Below are 14591 nucleotides of genomic sequence, written 5' to 3'. Positions count from 1 at the left end.
AAACAGATGCAAGCACAAAACACACATATTGGGGGTTCAACTATGCCTGCTTATTTTGTCATGATAAATTTAAAACACAGCATTACACATACACACACAGCATAACTAGAATCAAGGAATTCCATTCTTACACATCAGCACTGTATGGGGGTGGGGGTGCAAATTTTTTTACGTACCTTCACTTGTTCTGCATGTCTGTCTGCAAATGAAGCCAATTCTAAGCACCACTGTGATATCATATTAAATGCTGGCACTGGCCATTCAAGGCAAGAGGCACTGGTGAATTGATGTGGTGACTGAAAAGATGATGGTAATAGACCCAGGCAGTTTGTAAGAACTGTAAATTCTTCATCTTCCTTTTAGACATGAAACAAGAAAGACTTGATCATTTTGTGTTATACACTCAAAGCACAGCACTGTATGTATCAATTCCATATCAACGAATATGTAAGTGACTGGGAGGGAGCATGGCAGAGTGAGGCTCTGCTACACCTGATTTTTCAGTGGTGTAAAATCCTTGAGGGACCTTACATCAGAGGTGCAAGTTAAAGCTGCCCCTGAACTTGGGTGAAGTGGAGAATGAAGCCCATAAAATGTTAGCTTACACTTCACAGACCTAAGACTGAAGTCTAGTTTGAATGGAAATACTGTATTCTCTACAAATACAGAACAGGTTTTAAGATTATTTTGGTGATATATCTGAGAGGCAGATAAACCGGTGTACGGCTCCAATGCTACAAACAGACATGTGCTTAATTTTAAACATGAGTAGTCCTACAGATTTCAATGGAACTACTTACATGCTTAAAGTTAAGCACATACATACATGTTTAGAACTGAAGCCTAAATTGATAATTAGAGAAAAGGAAGAAAATATAAAATAAGGCTATAAATTTATTCAGAGCACATTGGTAATACAGGGATGAAATGAATGGGATAAAATAATACAGGGAAAGGACCTGAAAGAAAAAAAAATGTGAAGTATTCATAAATGAATTACAGTATGCCCAAGATGCACGCCAGCCAGCAAAAAGTATATGATTAGGAATAATAATAATAATAAAAAAAAAGACCAATTTGGATAAAGATATGCAGAGTAATCAAGGGTGAGAGAGAAGAGGCTGCACAGTATTAAATGACAGATGATGACAGGACAAATTATAGAATGACGATAAGGGAGTGTAAAAATGGAAAGAAAATTTAAGTAAGAGAAAGTAAAGGAGCTTGCACAAAAGATTAAGACAAAGATTATCACATTTTTCATTGGAACAATAGAAATCAGCAAAGGAGACATACAGCTTTTAACAAATATAGAGTATAACTGATTGACAGAAAAGATACTACAAATACACATATTAATTTGTAAAATAGAACAGGAGATGGATGACAGAAACAAGATCAGGAAAATATACACTGAATGAAATTAGGATCATTTCCAAATGGGTATGAATGAAATGTCTGAGAGCCATCAAGTTCTAAGGCAAGACAAGATTCACTGCAGAATTATGGGGTGAAAGTTGCAAGAGATACAGGGCAAACATACTTGATCAACTGGCAAAATATATGGATAGAAGAGACCTATTTACTAGGATCCCCTGCCAATGAAAGATTAGTAAATGCAAAGCAGATAACAATGTTTTGTCCAGTCTAGTTTTAAAATGCAACAAGAAGGGTTCTAATACTTTTTCTATGGAGATCATTTTACTGTCTAATACATCTCCTTGATATATTCTAGTCATACTAAATTTTTCATTTAATTTCTTACCATCACTCCTAATTATTTCCCTTTTACTATGCTATGTTATTTCTCCCTTTTCCTTCTTAGTGCCTATGTCCTTTAAATAACTGTAAACTTCTGCCCCCCATTAATCTGTTTAAGTAGGTGCTGGTTGCTATGGCAGAACAGGAGTTATTGCTGGTGCTGGGGAGCATTAAATACCTACAGTCAAATGTGTATACTGTAGTCTGATGGACGCTAGTAGTTTTTTGGGGTAGTGGCTCGTAAGACTGTCCAGGATGACTCCATCTTGAACATGGGAGTATGTACGTGAAGTGGAAAGACCATCTTTTGACTATAAAGTAAACCTAGTAGGACCATGAGAATAGCTGGTCTGAAGAGAAAGACACCCCTGTTCCTATCACTTCTCTAATTTAATTGGCCACTTGCGTCAGTTCAAGTACATAGTAAGCAAAAACCCATCCAGCTAGAGATTGAGTTTGTCCACTTGCAGAAGAAAAAAGGAACAGACAACGAATATATTTTAAAAATGAGTTTTGAGAAATATGGAGACTCATCAAGAAGAGAAATACAGAAAGACGGCTCCCATCATCGAGAGCTGCAGAAGGAAAGGGTCTCTCAGGTATAGTGGCAATACTGTGGAGAAGGACTGATTTAGGAGACCATTGCCAGAAGAGAGTGGTGGGATAAGGTCAAGATCTACTGAGTTAATAAAAATTGAAGGGCAATAGAATATAGAATGACTAGGGTAGACTAGAAAAAGAATAGGAGAAAGGGTGAAATGAGTTGCAGACAAGGCTGGCCCACAACTCTATCCTTCCTACTCCTCACTGGAAAGGATAGGGGAGCAGCAGAACTGCTCTTTTTCTATCTCCCTTTTAGCACAGGGAGCCGGCCAACATCTGGGTTTATTCTCTTCCAGGAAATACATGGCAATTGTTTTAAACACCACCACTGCAAAGAAAAAAGGTGGTACCAGGCTATTTAAAGACCTCCTCCTACTTCTCCAGTAGAATCAATGACCGCTGAAATGGCTACTCGGGTTTCATGCAACTCCCAAGGTGGCCAGAGATAAGGAGTGCCACCTCAAGCAGGGAAAAAGCCTGGCCCAGATCTCACCCCTCCCCCCAATTTGGGTATCTAAATTCCATCAGGAAGCATGAAAGAAGCGTGGAGAAGATCATCAGCAGCATTAGGCATTGTAAGAACCCTGTCTGAGGATTTGCCGAGAGCCAGAGCAAAGGAAATGTAACATCATCTGAAGTGGCCTCAAGCCCCTGCACAGCAGCACCTCATGGATGGATCTGTATTTCAGTTAACTGCAAGACAGGGAATCCTGTGTTAATGCAGTTTTGTAGTTTACTGAAGTACAGCTGAATTAAGTTTTATTGCAATTGTGATAATCACTCCAATCCTATTCTGCCATAGATAATGTGCTGGGGAATATCCAGCAATTCTTGACTCTAGGCATGTAACTGCTTCAGACTCATTCATTAGAGTTTAGCTTGGAACAACCACTTTCCTAAAAGCAATTACCATTTAAGCTGTAAACTCCTGTAGAGTCCTAAATCCTACAATATTTTCATATTCATTTCAAATGAAATAAATGAAAAGGGAAAAATAGGGAAAAATCCTAAGATCTCTCTGGCCATTACTGGGATTCGATCAATATTTTTATGATGAAAAGATGACAAATTTTTTCCTTACCCACAAATGTCTTTTCTGCCAACAGTACATCTGAAATTCTGTAAGTGTTAATGGGAAATCTTCCTTAGGGGATATACTGGTAGAGCATTAGAACACGCCCACCTCAGAACAGCTCACTCACCTAACTGTAGAAACACTACCAGAACTGGCTAATAGTTAGCAGCAAGTTTAAGAATCGGGAGGAAAGGAATCAGGAAGTTTTAGCAGGGATTGGATGGAATGGGTCCTGTTCTATATTTGGGGACTGACCAAATTTCTTCTGTGACAGAAATACTTTTCAAAAGAATGGATACAATCAACACTCTTAGCTGGAGTAGGAACAGACAGGCGCTCTTCCTGAAGTCTAATCACAAAATTGGTTGGTGCTGCAGACAGGCTGCAGCCTCAGTCACTGGTGAGATCATCGTCCAAAAATGCACCTCTGTAAAAATCTGTACCTTTGTGCTCAAAGGTGGGTTGTCAGTGTAATCAGCATCTGGGTAAACACTCAAACAGTAAGTGAAAAAGTACCGTATATACTCATTCATAAACTGAATATTTTTGGTAAAAAAGTGACGCATCAAACAGCGGGGGTCAGCTTATCAATGGGTCTACACCAAAATTTGATGATTTTAAACTCTATGGAATCATTGAATTGAATACTAATACATTATCGTTTTGTTTACCTGGAGTGTCTGCAGGCATGTGGTAAACAACGCTGTGGTAAACAAAACGTCCAGCCCGCTAGCGGCTTACCCTAACGGGCCAGGAGCCAAACTTTGCCAACCCTTGAAATATAGGGTCGGCTTATGAAAGGGTCATACAGTTCTTGCTATTTTTATCTATCCATCTTGGGGGGTCAGCTTATAAACGAATGGACTAATGAATGAGTATATATGGTAAGTAAAAACTGAAACAGTAAGTGAAAAAGGTGCTGGAATGGGTATCAGATATTTTTGTATCCCAGTTTAATCTGGGTGTGAATATGTACCTTTTTCAAGTTGACTGGTCAGGAAGTCCCCAAAGAGAGACATAAAGCTTGACAAGAGCCTCTACATCTGGAACGTGAGATATTTCATGCACTCATTTGTCCTCCAAGATCAGTTAGTTTTTTCAGATTGGCAGCCATGCAAAGATGTTTTGACTGCAACTGAACTAGTGGGGTGTCTCAGTGGGTCCATGGGCACAACCACCCTGACTTATTTGGCTAATAATATTTTCACCCTAAGAGAATATTGTGGGAAGCATCTTGGAAGTATGATAACCCAAGTGAATCATGATGAGGATGCAGAGGAAGGATATATAGTTCCATATTAACGCCAATAACAATTGTGTGTGTGTTCCACTTCTGGAGAAGAAGTCTCCTGCCTGCTCAATTATGGCATCCTTTGCAGGTGTTGCCATTGCTGCATCCACTTTAAATGATCATGATGCAAATAGTTTTGGTTTTTGGTTGTTGTCTTTAGGTTTGTTTGTTTGGTATTTTTTTTTTTTTTTTTTTTTACCTTTTGCTGGTTCATTCTCCTTCTCTACTTGTCTATAATAACTTTCAGCAGATTTCAAATTCAAATTCACAGTCTCAAATTTACCTGACCCTTTTATAGATGGGCCTCAGAAGTCATCCTGATTATTTTAGAGGCAGACTAGTGCTATCAATTCAGACAGACTCAGGAAGCCAGACTGTGAAACAAATGAATTCATTTTGGAGAAATTTCTTTAAAGCAAGGAGTTCTTGATAGATATTTTCTCCCATTGGCCTTCAAGTTCCCATCGAATGGTTGCTGTGACTATGCAGGGGACTGCTCTCCTCGGGCAGTATTCCTCTGGAAGAGCTGGGACGGATGTGGCCGCTCCCTAAGCCTCCTTCTATGGGGCCCTGAACCTCTCTCTTTATGCATACATACTGCAAGGACAAGTATTGCAGGAAAAGCAGAGGCACTCCTTTTGTCATACAGCAGGTCTCTCCAGCTGCTGAGTTCATGTTAATAAGCTACACGGTGAAGAGGAGATCCCTGTGCTGTGGAAGTAAAGCCAATTAAACTAAGCCCATAAAAGAGTCCTGAAGTTATCCTGTCAGCAAGAAGTAAGATACATTTGATCAAAAACCCAGTTCTATGAGTAGAATTCACAATAGGAAGAGGACACAAACAAAGGCAGGACCACTAATTCTACTGATTTCCCTTGACTAGAAGCCAGAAGTTTGAGGAACAGGTGGTTGGCAGGTCACAGTGCCAGCTGCTGGAAGCAGATAAACTTCTGAGGGAAGAAGACCCTCCCACACACACAGGATTGTCAGACATACCTTTGAGATGGAATATTACTATAAATGAAAAATACATTTTCCCTATCTCAATTTCCCTATGCACAAAATGAACTCCCTATCCCCATTTACTAAGTCATACTGTCTCGACACTCAAATCTCTATCAAAAAATTTATCTGATCTTAAAAATAACTTTTGGAAATTTATGTTTTATTACACACACACACACACACACACACACACACACACAAAATAAAAGAACTTTATTAAGGTTGCAAAGTTAAACACTCAAAAGTTAGGAAATGCCAGAATTAAAGTGGCCTGGGCTAGCGTATTAAAATACAGTATCTCTTAATTCTTGACGGAATTGTTTTTAACGTTACTTGCACAAAGAAGTAAATTCTGTGGCGGTTAAGAATAAACATTCTAGGGAGGGAGTTGGATTATTTTTTAGCATAAATGTACACAAAATAAAGTTACACCACGGCCAGTGATTTCACTCTATATTTTGTCTTTTCCATGCAAAAGAGCCAATTCTGAAACCCTTCTGTCACATAACCTCCTGTGGGCTTCTCTGGGAGTTATGAAAATGAAAAGGAGGAAGTATCTGGCACATATTATATTGCAAAGTTAGCAGTTCTTCTTGCCATGACACTTTCTACAAAAATATGTGAAATATAGTAAAACATCTAGATTCTTACAGTGTATCTGAAGTCTTTCATGGTGTCAGACATGAAGCAATGTTATAGCTAAACAAATATCTGCCCTAAATAATACAAAAATGTTGGCCCTTTTCTCATTTGGGGGTGGAGTAATACATGTTTCAATTATATTATATAAAACTTTCAACAGAAAAAAAACAGTGTCATTTCCCACCACCCTCCCTTGTACCTGACAACTGGGTAAATCCCCTCCGAAAAGATGATGTTGAAGAAGGCAGGTGATCCTGAGGAAAGGCAGGCAGAACTGCTGCAGATAACACTCTATTGAGTCAGGAGACCAAACACTAGAGCTAACCTAGAGTGGAAAGAGAGATTATTAAATTCTGCTTTCCAAATTCTACATTCCAAAGGCTAACAGTTCACTAATAATCTCAAATGATTTTGTTACAAACAAATCTTGGATATAGCACCTTCCAGTTAGGCATTTTCTCTCCCAAAAAGCTGTTTTATACATAAAGCCAACTTTAACAAAAGGCTTCTGGTCAGTTAAGAAACAAAAAAAAAAACAAAAAACCTCATTTAATTTCAATCTTTTCAGACAACTTCCTGAACAAAAAATGTCCATATAGGACATGGTGGGCAAAGGATTTGGCTAGACAAATTTCCTCAGAGGAATGGGCTTTGATCTGAAAAAGAGGACCTTTATCAGTCTGTAGCACAAAAAAAGAAAGTATCTTCAAGATACCATTTCAATGGTTCTCATGCCAGTCAGATTAAAATATGTATATAGATTGAATGGAGATAAATATTGAAAAAACTATAGTGAGAGATTTTATGCATATGGTGGACATGTCCAGTCATTAGAGAATATGGGGACGTGATTTGTAACCAAATATTACAAATTGCTGAATATTTATTACCAAATGATCCTTTGGTAATCCTCCTGGGGCTTCCTAGCAGAAGTGGTCACACCCAAATTAATATCATCTGCTACTAGCCACTAGATTACTAATAGCCTCCCACTGGAAAAAGAAAAATAGTTCAACACTAGAGGAATGATTAAAAAAAATATAAGTGGTAGATGTTATGGAAAAATTAACACATCAACTAGGCACCTAGCAAAATAGACAGACGACAATAGATGCTTAGATTTTTTTTTACCATTCAATTCACTATTCAGACAAAATACATTCTCTGAAGGAAAAAAAAAAAAAGCACACATGTCCAATATTTGATTATTAACATTTATAGACATGCCTGGTTTGATCGAGTCAGTAGTTTCATTCAATTTAATAAAATCCCCAGAAATAACACATCATGAGTGGTCTAAAGAGGCTCAGTGTAATTTGTTAGCACCCTGCGAAACAAAGATTTAATGACTATATAACTGCATAATATTTCCAAAACAAACAAAAGCTCATTTTGTTTCTATTTACATGGTAATGATTTGTAAACCTGTTAAAACTTCCTAAACAAAACTGTAAAAAAATACCATTGCTAATTCTTCAGTTTCTCCTTCCTCAAACATCTTCCCTTTAGAGAGCTCAGAAATCACATGACTCAGTAATGCTTCCCAAGACTTTTCTCCATTGGACGTATTCTGTGAATAAAGAAAAAGGCAGACTAAAATTGCATCAGTCATACAAAATAAGGAGAAAATTGTTTCTATAGAGGCTGCAAAGGTGAAATATATTTCCTTTAAAGCAACACACACATTCTGACTCAAAGAGAAGAGGTACATATGATATTGGAAGGGTGATGTTTTAAGCACCAATAAATACTGCATAACAATACACAGGATGTAGAAATTGAAACAATATTTGGATAGTGAAAAGCTACCAAAAACAAATACAATTCAGATGGAATATATTTAGCATATACAGTGAGGTTAAGTGGCAGTTTTGAGACTGTAATTTGCTATAATGCATTAATTAAACTGAACCAAGAAAGGCTTGCAATTTAAATATACTGAATGAGAAAGAAGCTATCAAAATTTAATGCTATGTAGAGAATGGGTAACATTTATACAGACAGGGAAAAATTGTTCAGTGGAATTTATTTTTTTAATCAGCCACTTAGCTTTGTGTCATAATAATTGTGTGTCAAGAAAGCTAATAATTACAGAAACTCATGAGAAATAAGCAGCATATTTCCATAAATGTCTTCCTTGAAATTACACAAAAATACCCACAAGAAGAAACAATATTAGATACAAACTTTAGTTCATGTGAGAAAAGTATAAACATGATCAACAGAAAAAGACAAAATGTTACCAGGACGATTATTTTTAAAAAATACCAAAACAAATGAAGTGGGCTGTAATATATAAAAGCTCTACCATACAATGCTGTATAAAAACTGACATTCATTTCCCTAATGTACAACAAGGTTAATCATCTCTTTCTGTGAGTTTAAACTCTTCACTGAGGGTGAAATTCACCGCAGGGGCCAGGCCAAATCCCTTTTCCCCATTTAGGCCCTTAGCTCTAAGCCAATGGTCTCCAATCTTTTTTGTTGGAGGCTCCTCTTGTGATGATTTGGTAAAGAGATGTTTCTCTTTTCACCCTGTGTTCCATCTCTCCACGACGCTCAGTACCACTATATGTCCTTTCTTCTGCCCATTTACACTCTTATCTATTATTTCCATCTATTCTTAACCCTGGTCTTTCTCTCTCAAAATCTTTTTTCTTCTTTTGCTCCCTCCTCACTACTACTTCTTCCTTATTCCTCCAGTCACCAAAAGGCTACATACAGCTTGCAGAGTGATTAGGGCTTCACTGGGCTGGGTTTCAGGTAATCTCATGGCTGATCTGAGTACGAAAAGGAATAAAGAAAACAAACTTGACATTGAGCTACTACCTGAACCTGTATCCCTGTACACATGCCAGCTGTACTAAGGCATCCGCCAGAAACAGGCAGAGAAGGCAGGCTGCTGTCAGGAGCTACCAGTGCTTCAATTGCCACTATTGGACTATGTCTGCTGAAGGGTGCAGGTTGGATTCTGTGTCCAGTGGGTAGTTCTCTGCCTCTCTCACGCTTTACCTAAAATGGCGTATGAAGCAGTCAGTGGGCTCTCTGTACCGGGGGGTGGGAGAGGATATGTCAACCTTCTTGAATTGACAGACTTTCAGTTACCATTCACTTTGATTTACCTACACAAACCACGAACAGCCTTCAACAACAGGGTGTCATATAATGTAAAACTACTACCCACATAACAATGTTAACATCTGTCAGCGACAGCCATGCCAATGAAAATGCCAGTTTTTCTTCCTAGAATACAAAAATATGCTACCAATGCATATTTAGCTACATATGTCAAGAGGTTTCACCACTTGTGATTCTGAGTGCCTTTAAGATGAAAAAAAACTCTGCTACTTCATAAATCCATTTGCTGATCCATGAACATAATTTGCAACCCTAAGGCACAAACTGCCTTATGTGCTAAAAAAGCTATTATTCTGCTAGAGAGAAAAAGTCTTAGCATGTAGCAAACCTGACTTCAGTCTGCCATCATTCTCTATTTTCATACAATAAAATATTTCATTGTGGCTAGCTGTTGAAACATTTAAAATATATATTCAGATAAAACTTGACCCATTCTACTAGCATTTTATGAAGGATAAATAAAAGCTGCCTACATTTATCAAATTGATTGCGAAAGAATATAAACTGGCAGCGCTTTCAAGCACTCTGTGTCACAGATTTACACCTGTAAAACTGTCTGTCACTTAGGTCTCATTTAGATAAACAAAAAAGTGCACAGATCTCATGCTAAAACTGTGGGTTTGAAATTGAACTCTTATGACAGTATCCTATGGAAAAACATTTATTTAACAATAATGCAGCATCCATCCCATTGCACAGTAGCCTCAAACACCAAATAGCACATACAGACAAAACTAAATTTCGTTACTTAGCCCCCTCTGGACAAACTACTGACTTGCACTTAAAAATTGTAGGTGTATGTGCTGACAAGCATGGCCAATTTGTGATTACATGGGAAAAGGAGGCCAGGTATCTCAGTTTCCTCTTAAATACTACCAATGGCAGGAGGGAGGATTACCTGCCTGGCCCACAATATTGCTAAATTCCTCCTCTGGTTCCTTAGTCAGTTGTGCATCACATATTGTATTTTGAGGGGATTGCACATGGCTAGTGATTAAGAACTATGAACAAAACTAGAAAATTCCATATTTTCTTTGCAGACAACTTGCTTTTTTATTTACTGAAATGAGTATATTAGACTGATATCTGGCCCATCTAACAGGACTTCAATTTTACAGTGAGAGGCATATTCTATTCTATTCCATTATAACTAGCTAAAGAATCAATTTTTAAAAAAAGTCTTATTCTCAGTCTATCAATCAGTTCTTTATCAATGGCACATTGTGAAACTTCCAAAACCTCTTCATGTAAGTGTCTTTATCTGATTTCCACTATCATTCAAACACACAAAATTACACACACAGAAAAGAATAGGCAGGACTTTATTCTTCTGCTTCTCACGAACGGAATCTTCTGCACTGGGGGAATGACCATTCGTACCATGGTTGGACCTAATGAAGAATTTTCTTTCTGTTCCAACAGTTAATTAACAATTTCCAATAACCAATTTTGAGAACGAAGTTGACTTTGGACAGGTCACCTTAAAAATTTGCCTATCCTGGCAACAACATATTGACACCATCATATATTAACCAAAAATGTAGTAAACCAATCCATACATGGATTTTTAAAAAAATGCAAAGCAGGACTAATGTGTAAAATTAAAATACTACTTGAAATATTTTTATTAGCACTTATGTAGATTTTAGTGCTCCTGTCAGTGAGGGACTTACATCACTAGATATAGAGGCAGTATGTAAGCTTTTAAGCACAACTCTGCAAATCTATAGTATAACAATATTAGAACTTCGATATATTACGAAGATAATTACTTATGCCAAAATGTGTAGTAGAGTCCACTGAGATTAAGCTAAAATGAAACAAATCTGATTCACTTGTTACTTGCACAGTAGTTGAACCAGAGATGAAATTCTCATGATGCTAAGCCACACCTATTCTACATTAAGTTCACCATTGAATTGATATAATATACTAATAAATGCTTCATAAATTTAATAAACAATCTTATCAATATATAGCTTTTAGTAAACTGACCAACCTTTTTCAGAGCTCCTGAGTTCTTCCAAGCCACCCTGTCTTCAGCGCTGCATTTTACAGAAAATGCTGCCAGGGCTTGGGTATACAATAATGTAAACAGCACCTTTACAATGCAGGTAAAGTGTTCTATAAAGTAAACAAAGAGTCATTGAGTTTCACATTTTTTAAACCATGACTTCAGTTTATTATAGACCAATTACAGTCTCTTTCAATTTGCAAACATAATGCTTCTCAAATGAAGAATGAATTCAATATGAAAAAATCCAAAACGTACAATATCATTTTTAAAGTACAAGCTTTGGGACTCTCCCACCCCACAGGGTCCTAGAGGCCACGCTCCAGCCAAGCCCGGAAGTCTACACAGCAGTGAAATAGCCCTGCAGCCCGAGCTCCATGAGCCCAATTTGGCTGGCATGGGCCAGCCGTGGGGTTTTCTTTGTTGTGTAGACATACCCTCAGTGCTTTAGAAAGTTATGGCAGACAGCCCTGGAGCCTGTGAAGTCTTCAATGTACAAAAGAGGTACAGTGCAAGTATCCTTTCACTGCCCTGAAAATTCACCTCAATCTTGATCAGCAGTGACTTCCTTCTAGGGGGCTTCACATTTGTCATGCTCACGTTACTGTAAAGAGGTACTGATAAGATGTTCACCACAATCGACTGTGAGTTGTAGACTAGAGCAAATTGTGTATCCTATCATGTCAGCAAACCTGATTCAAATATCTTGGGTTAATCACAGTTCTAACAAATACTGAAATAGGTGCTGAATGACCCAAATAATCACAGTAACAGAGGCATTCAGCACATTTGTTTAGCTTAATTCCTGACCCTCCACTTCCATTTTTCAGACACTGAAATTCCAGGCCCGCCACAAGTCACTAGTTCCTGTTTAATACAGTACCACACCTATGGTACTGTATTAAAACAGAGCTGAGATGTGGAGCTAAGATAAATCCTGTTGTATTCTTGTATATAAAAATATGAATTATGTTTCAACTTTTTTAGAAAGAGCTTTCTCTTTTCTTTCAGAAGTTCTCATAATTGTATTTATATATGTATACATGTGTGTGGCTGTATACATATATATACACACACACACACAATATATATATATAGATTACACAGACAGATAGGACATCTCTCCCCTATAGGAAGGCTCCAGTGCAGGGAACTGCTCTGAAATCAGCTGTGAACAGCTGGCAATCAGAGGCAGAACCAGACTTCACAACATTTGAAAGAGAAGAAAGGTGAAAGTTAGGGTTATGGTGCAGATGTGCTAAATGTCCCTTCTTCTCACCTTAGAGGCTTACAGCACTCCCTGCTCCAAACAATTTCATTTATGTTCAATTTTGCAGATCAATTTTAAAACTTAAGTTTCCACCACCTACCCTTTTCCTACTTCAAATCAAATCAGTCCCATACTAAGGGGACAGTCTTCCATACTAGCATCAATGTAACTCTGATTCATATTAAAAATAATGGGAGTTAGGCACTTAAAACAAGTTCTCCCCAGATTTTGGTAGCAACATGGTTCACTTTTAGTTAAATAATATGATGCAACAACAAACCAAAACTGACTTAAATGCATTCCTCCTTCACCAAGGGCTGAGTGAACTTTGTGCATAAAAACAAACAGGAGTTGAGGTGGATTGAATTAAGTGCTTATCCAGCATATAAGCAAGACTGAGGGGCTGCAGCCGGGGTTCTTGGTCCTCGGATCCAACATTAGACTGCAGGATTCATTTGTGAACTAGTGTCCATTTTTGTCTTTTTGTTTAATAAATGCTCATAAGAAATCCATGCACACACAGAAACCTATGGATTTTCACATTCTTTAAACACTATCTGAACAGCATATATTTACTAAGCACAATTTACATCTAAATGGTCTATGTAATTGAAAAGGTACTAGTTTTTGTATCATCATATGCATACCATGTTAAACAAACCAATGCACAGGCTTTACTTCCTATCTCAACTTAAATACACTAGTTTTCTTATAATGGATTTCATAGTATGTCATCTTCTACTCCAACATCGTCCCCAGAGAGAGGGCAATCTCCTGAGCCTCTATCACAGCCCCCCACAACCTGATCCCTTCTTTTTTTCCTCTCCCAGAGGCTCCATTGTCATGGCATTTCCACCTCCAAAGATTAACGCAGGAAAGGAGATCCACAGTTAAAGGCCATGCATGCGCCTGCATGCACACATGCAGTTTTACATGGCTCCATCTACAGTCACTTAATTCCATTCTAGTTTAGGACTGAGCTCAGGTTCTCAATTCTGATCCCCTTTGTGGCAGCACAGAGATTTGAGCTAGCAAGAGACTGTATATTGATTTTACATCATGAAAGGGTAAATGAAAAAAAATATAACTTCATAATTCTTATTGTAAAACTGGGACACCCTCCTAACCCAGTCTGCACAGCCACTATCTTTGTCACCCCTTCAAATCTCTTAATAAGACTCACCTCTGTCATGTTACCTATGATAGCAGGACTCTGTTATGATGCCTAGTGATAATAGCTAGGGAGGTGGCCTTCCTTAGCATTTCTCATGCACCTGTTTTAATTATTTTTTTTAATCCAACTCAAAACAGTACACCTAGGACAAGATTGCATATGTAAGCTATAAACATTACACTCGTCTTCCACCTCCTTGTCATTCACTTATATTATACACCCAACTGTCATGTCTTAACCTTGCTAAATTATAAGGTCTGAGGGGCAGGGGCTATATTATACACTGGGTCCCCAGTCCAGTTTGGAGCTCTGGGCTCTACTGCAGTACAAAAAAGTAACAATGATTATAGTTAGGGCCCTACCAATTTCACAGCCGTGAAAAACGTGACACAGACCCATGAAATAAGCCCTTCCCCATGAAATCTGATATCCCCTTGTTCCTAGGAGCACCCCAGCGAAGGGGGATCCTAGTTCCGGCTGGGCTGGGGAGGGACAGGACTTTTCCATCCCCTGCATAGCTACTTGGGTGGAGGAGGGGGGCGGGAGAGACCAGACCCACCTCCTGGTGCCTCCCCCTGTTGCAGGATGCTCTGGGACTGGGCAGCAGCCCTGGAGGTT

General features: G+C 38.2%; 1 protein-coding gene across 1 annotated transcript in view; it reads right to left on the bottom strand.

The window, feature by feature from the left end:
* Positions 1–14591, bottom strand: part of UBR3 (ubiquitin protein ligase E3 component n-recognin 3) — a 171110-nt gene that overhangs the window by 9269 nt on the left and 147250 nt on the right. The window contains exons 31-34 of the mRNA XM_034786048.1: positions 11515–11639; positions 7840–7947; positions 6577–6702; positions 177–356 (exon numbers count right to left, since the gene is read on the bottom strand). Coding sequence (XP_034641939.1) covers positions 177–356; positions 6577–6702; positions 7840–7947; positions 11515–11639 — 539 coding nt within the window. The remainder of the gene's footprint in view (positions 1–176; positions 357–6576; positions 6703–7839; positions 7948–11514; positions 11640–14591) is intronic.

The sequence above is a fragment of the Trachemys scripta genome, chromosome 11 (assembly GCF_013100865.1).
Source record: "Trachemys scripta elegans isolate TJP31775 chromosome 11, CAS_Tse_1.0, whole genome shotgun sequence".
In the NCBI taxonomy this organism is placed as follows: domain Eukaryota; kingdom Metazoa; phylum Chordata; order Testudines; family Emydidae; genus Trachemys; species Trachemys scripta.
This window is presented reverse-complemented; position numbering and strand designations above follow the sequence as displayed.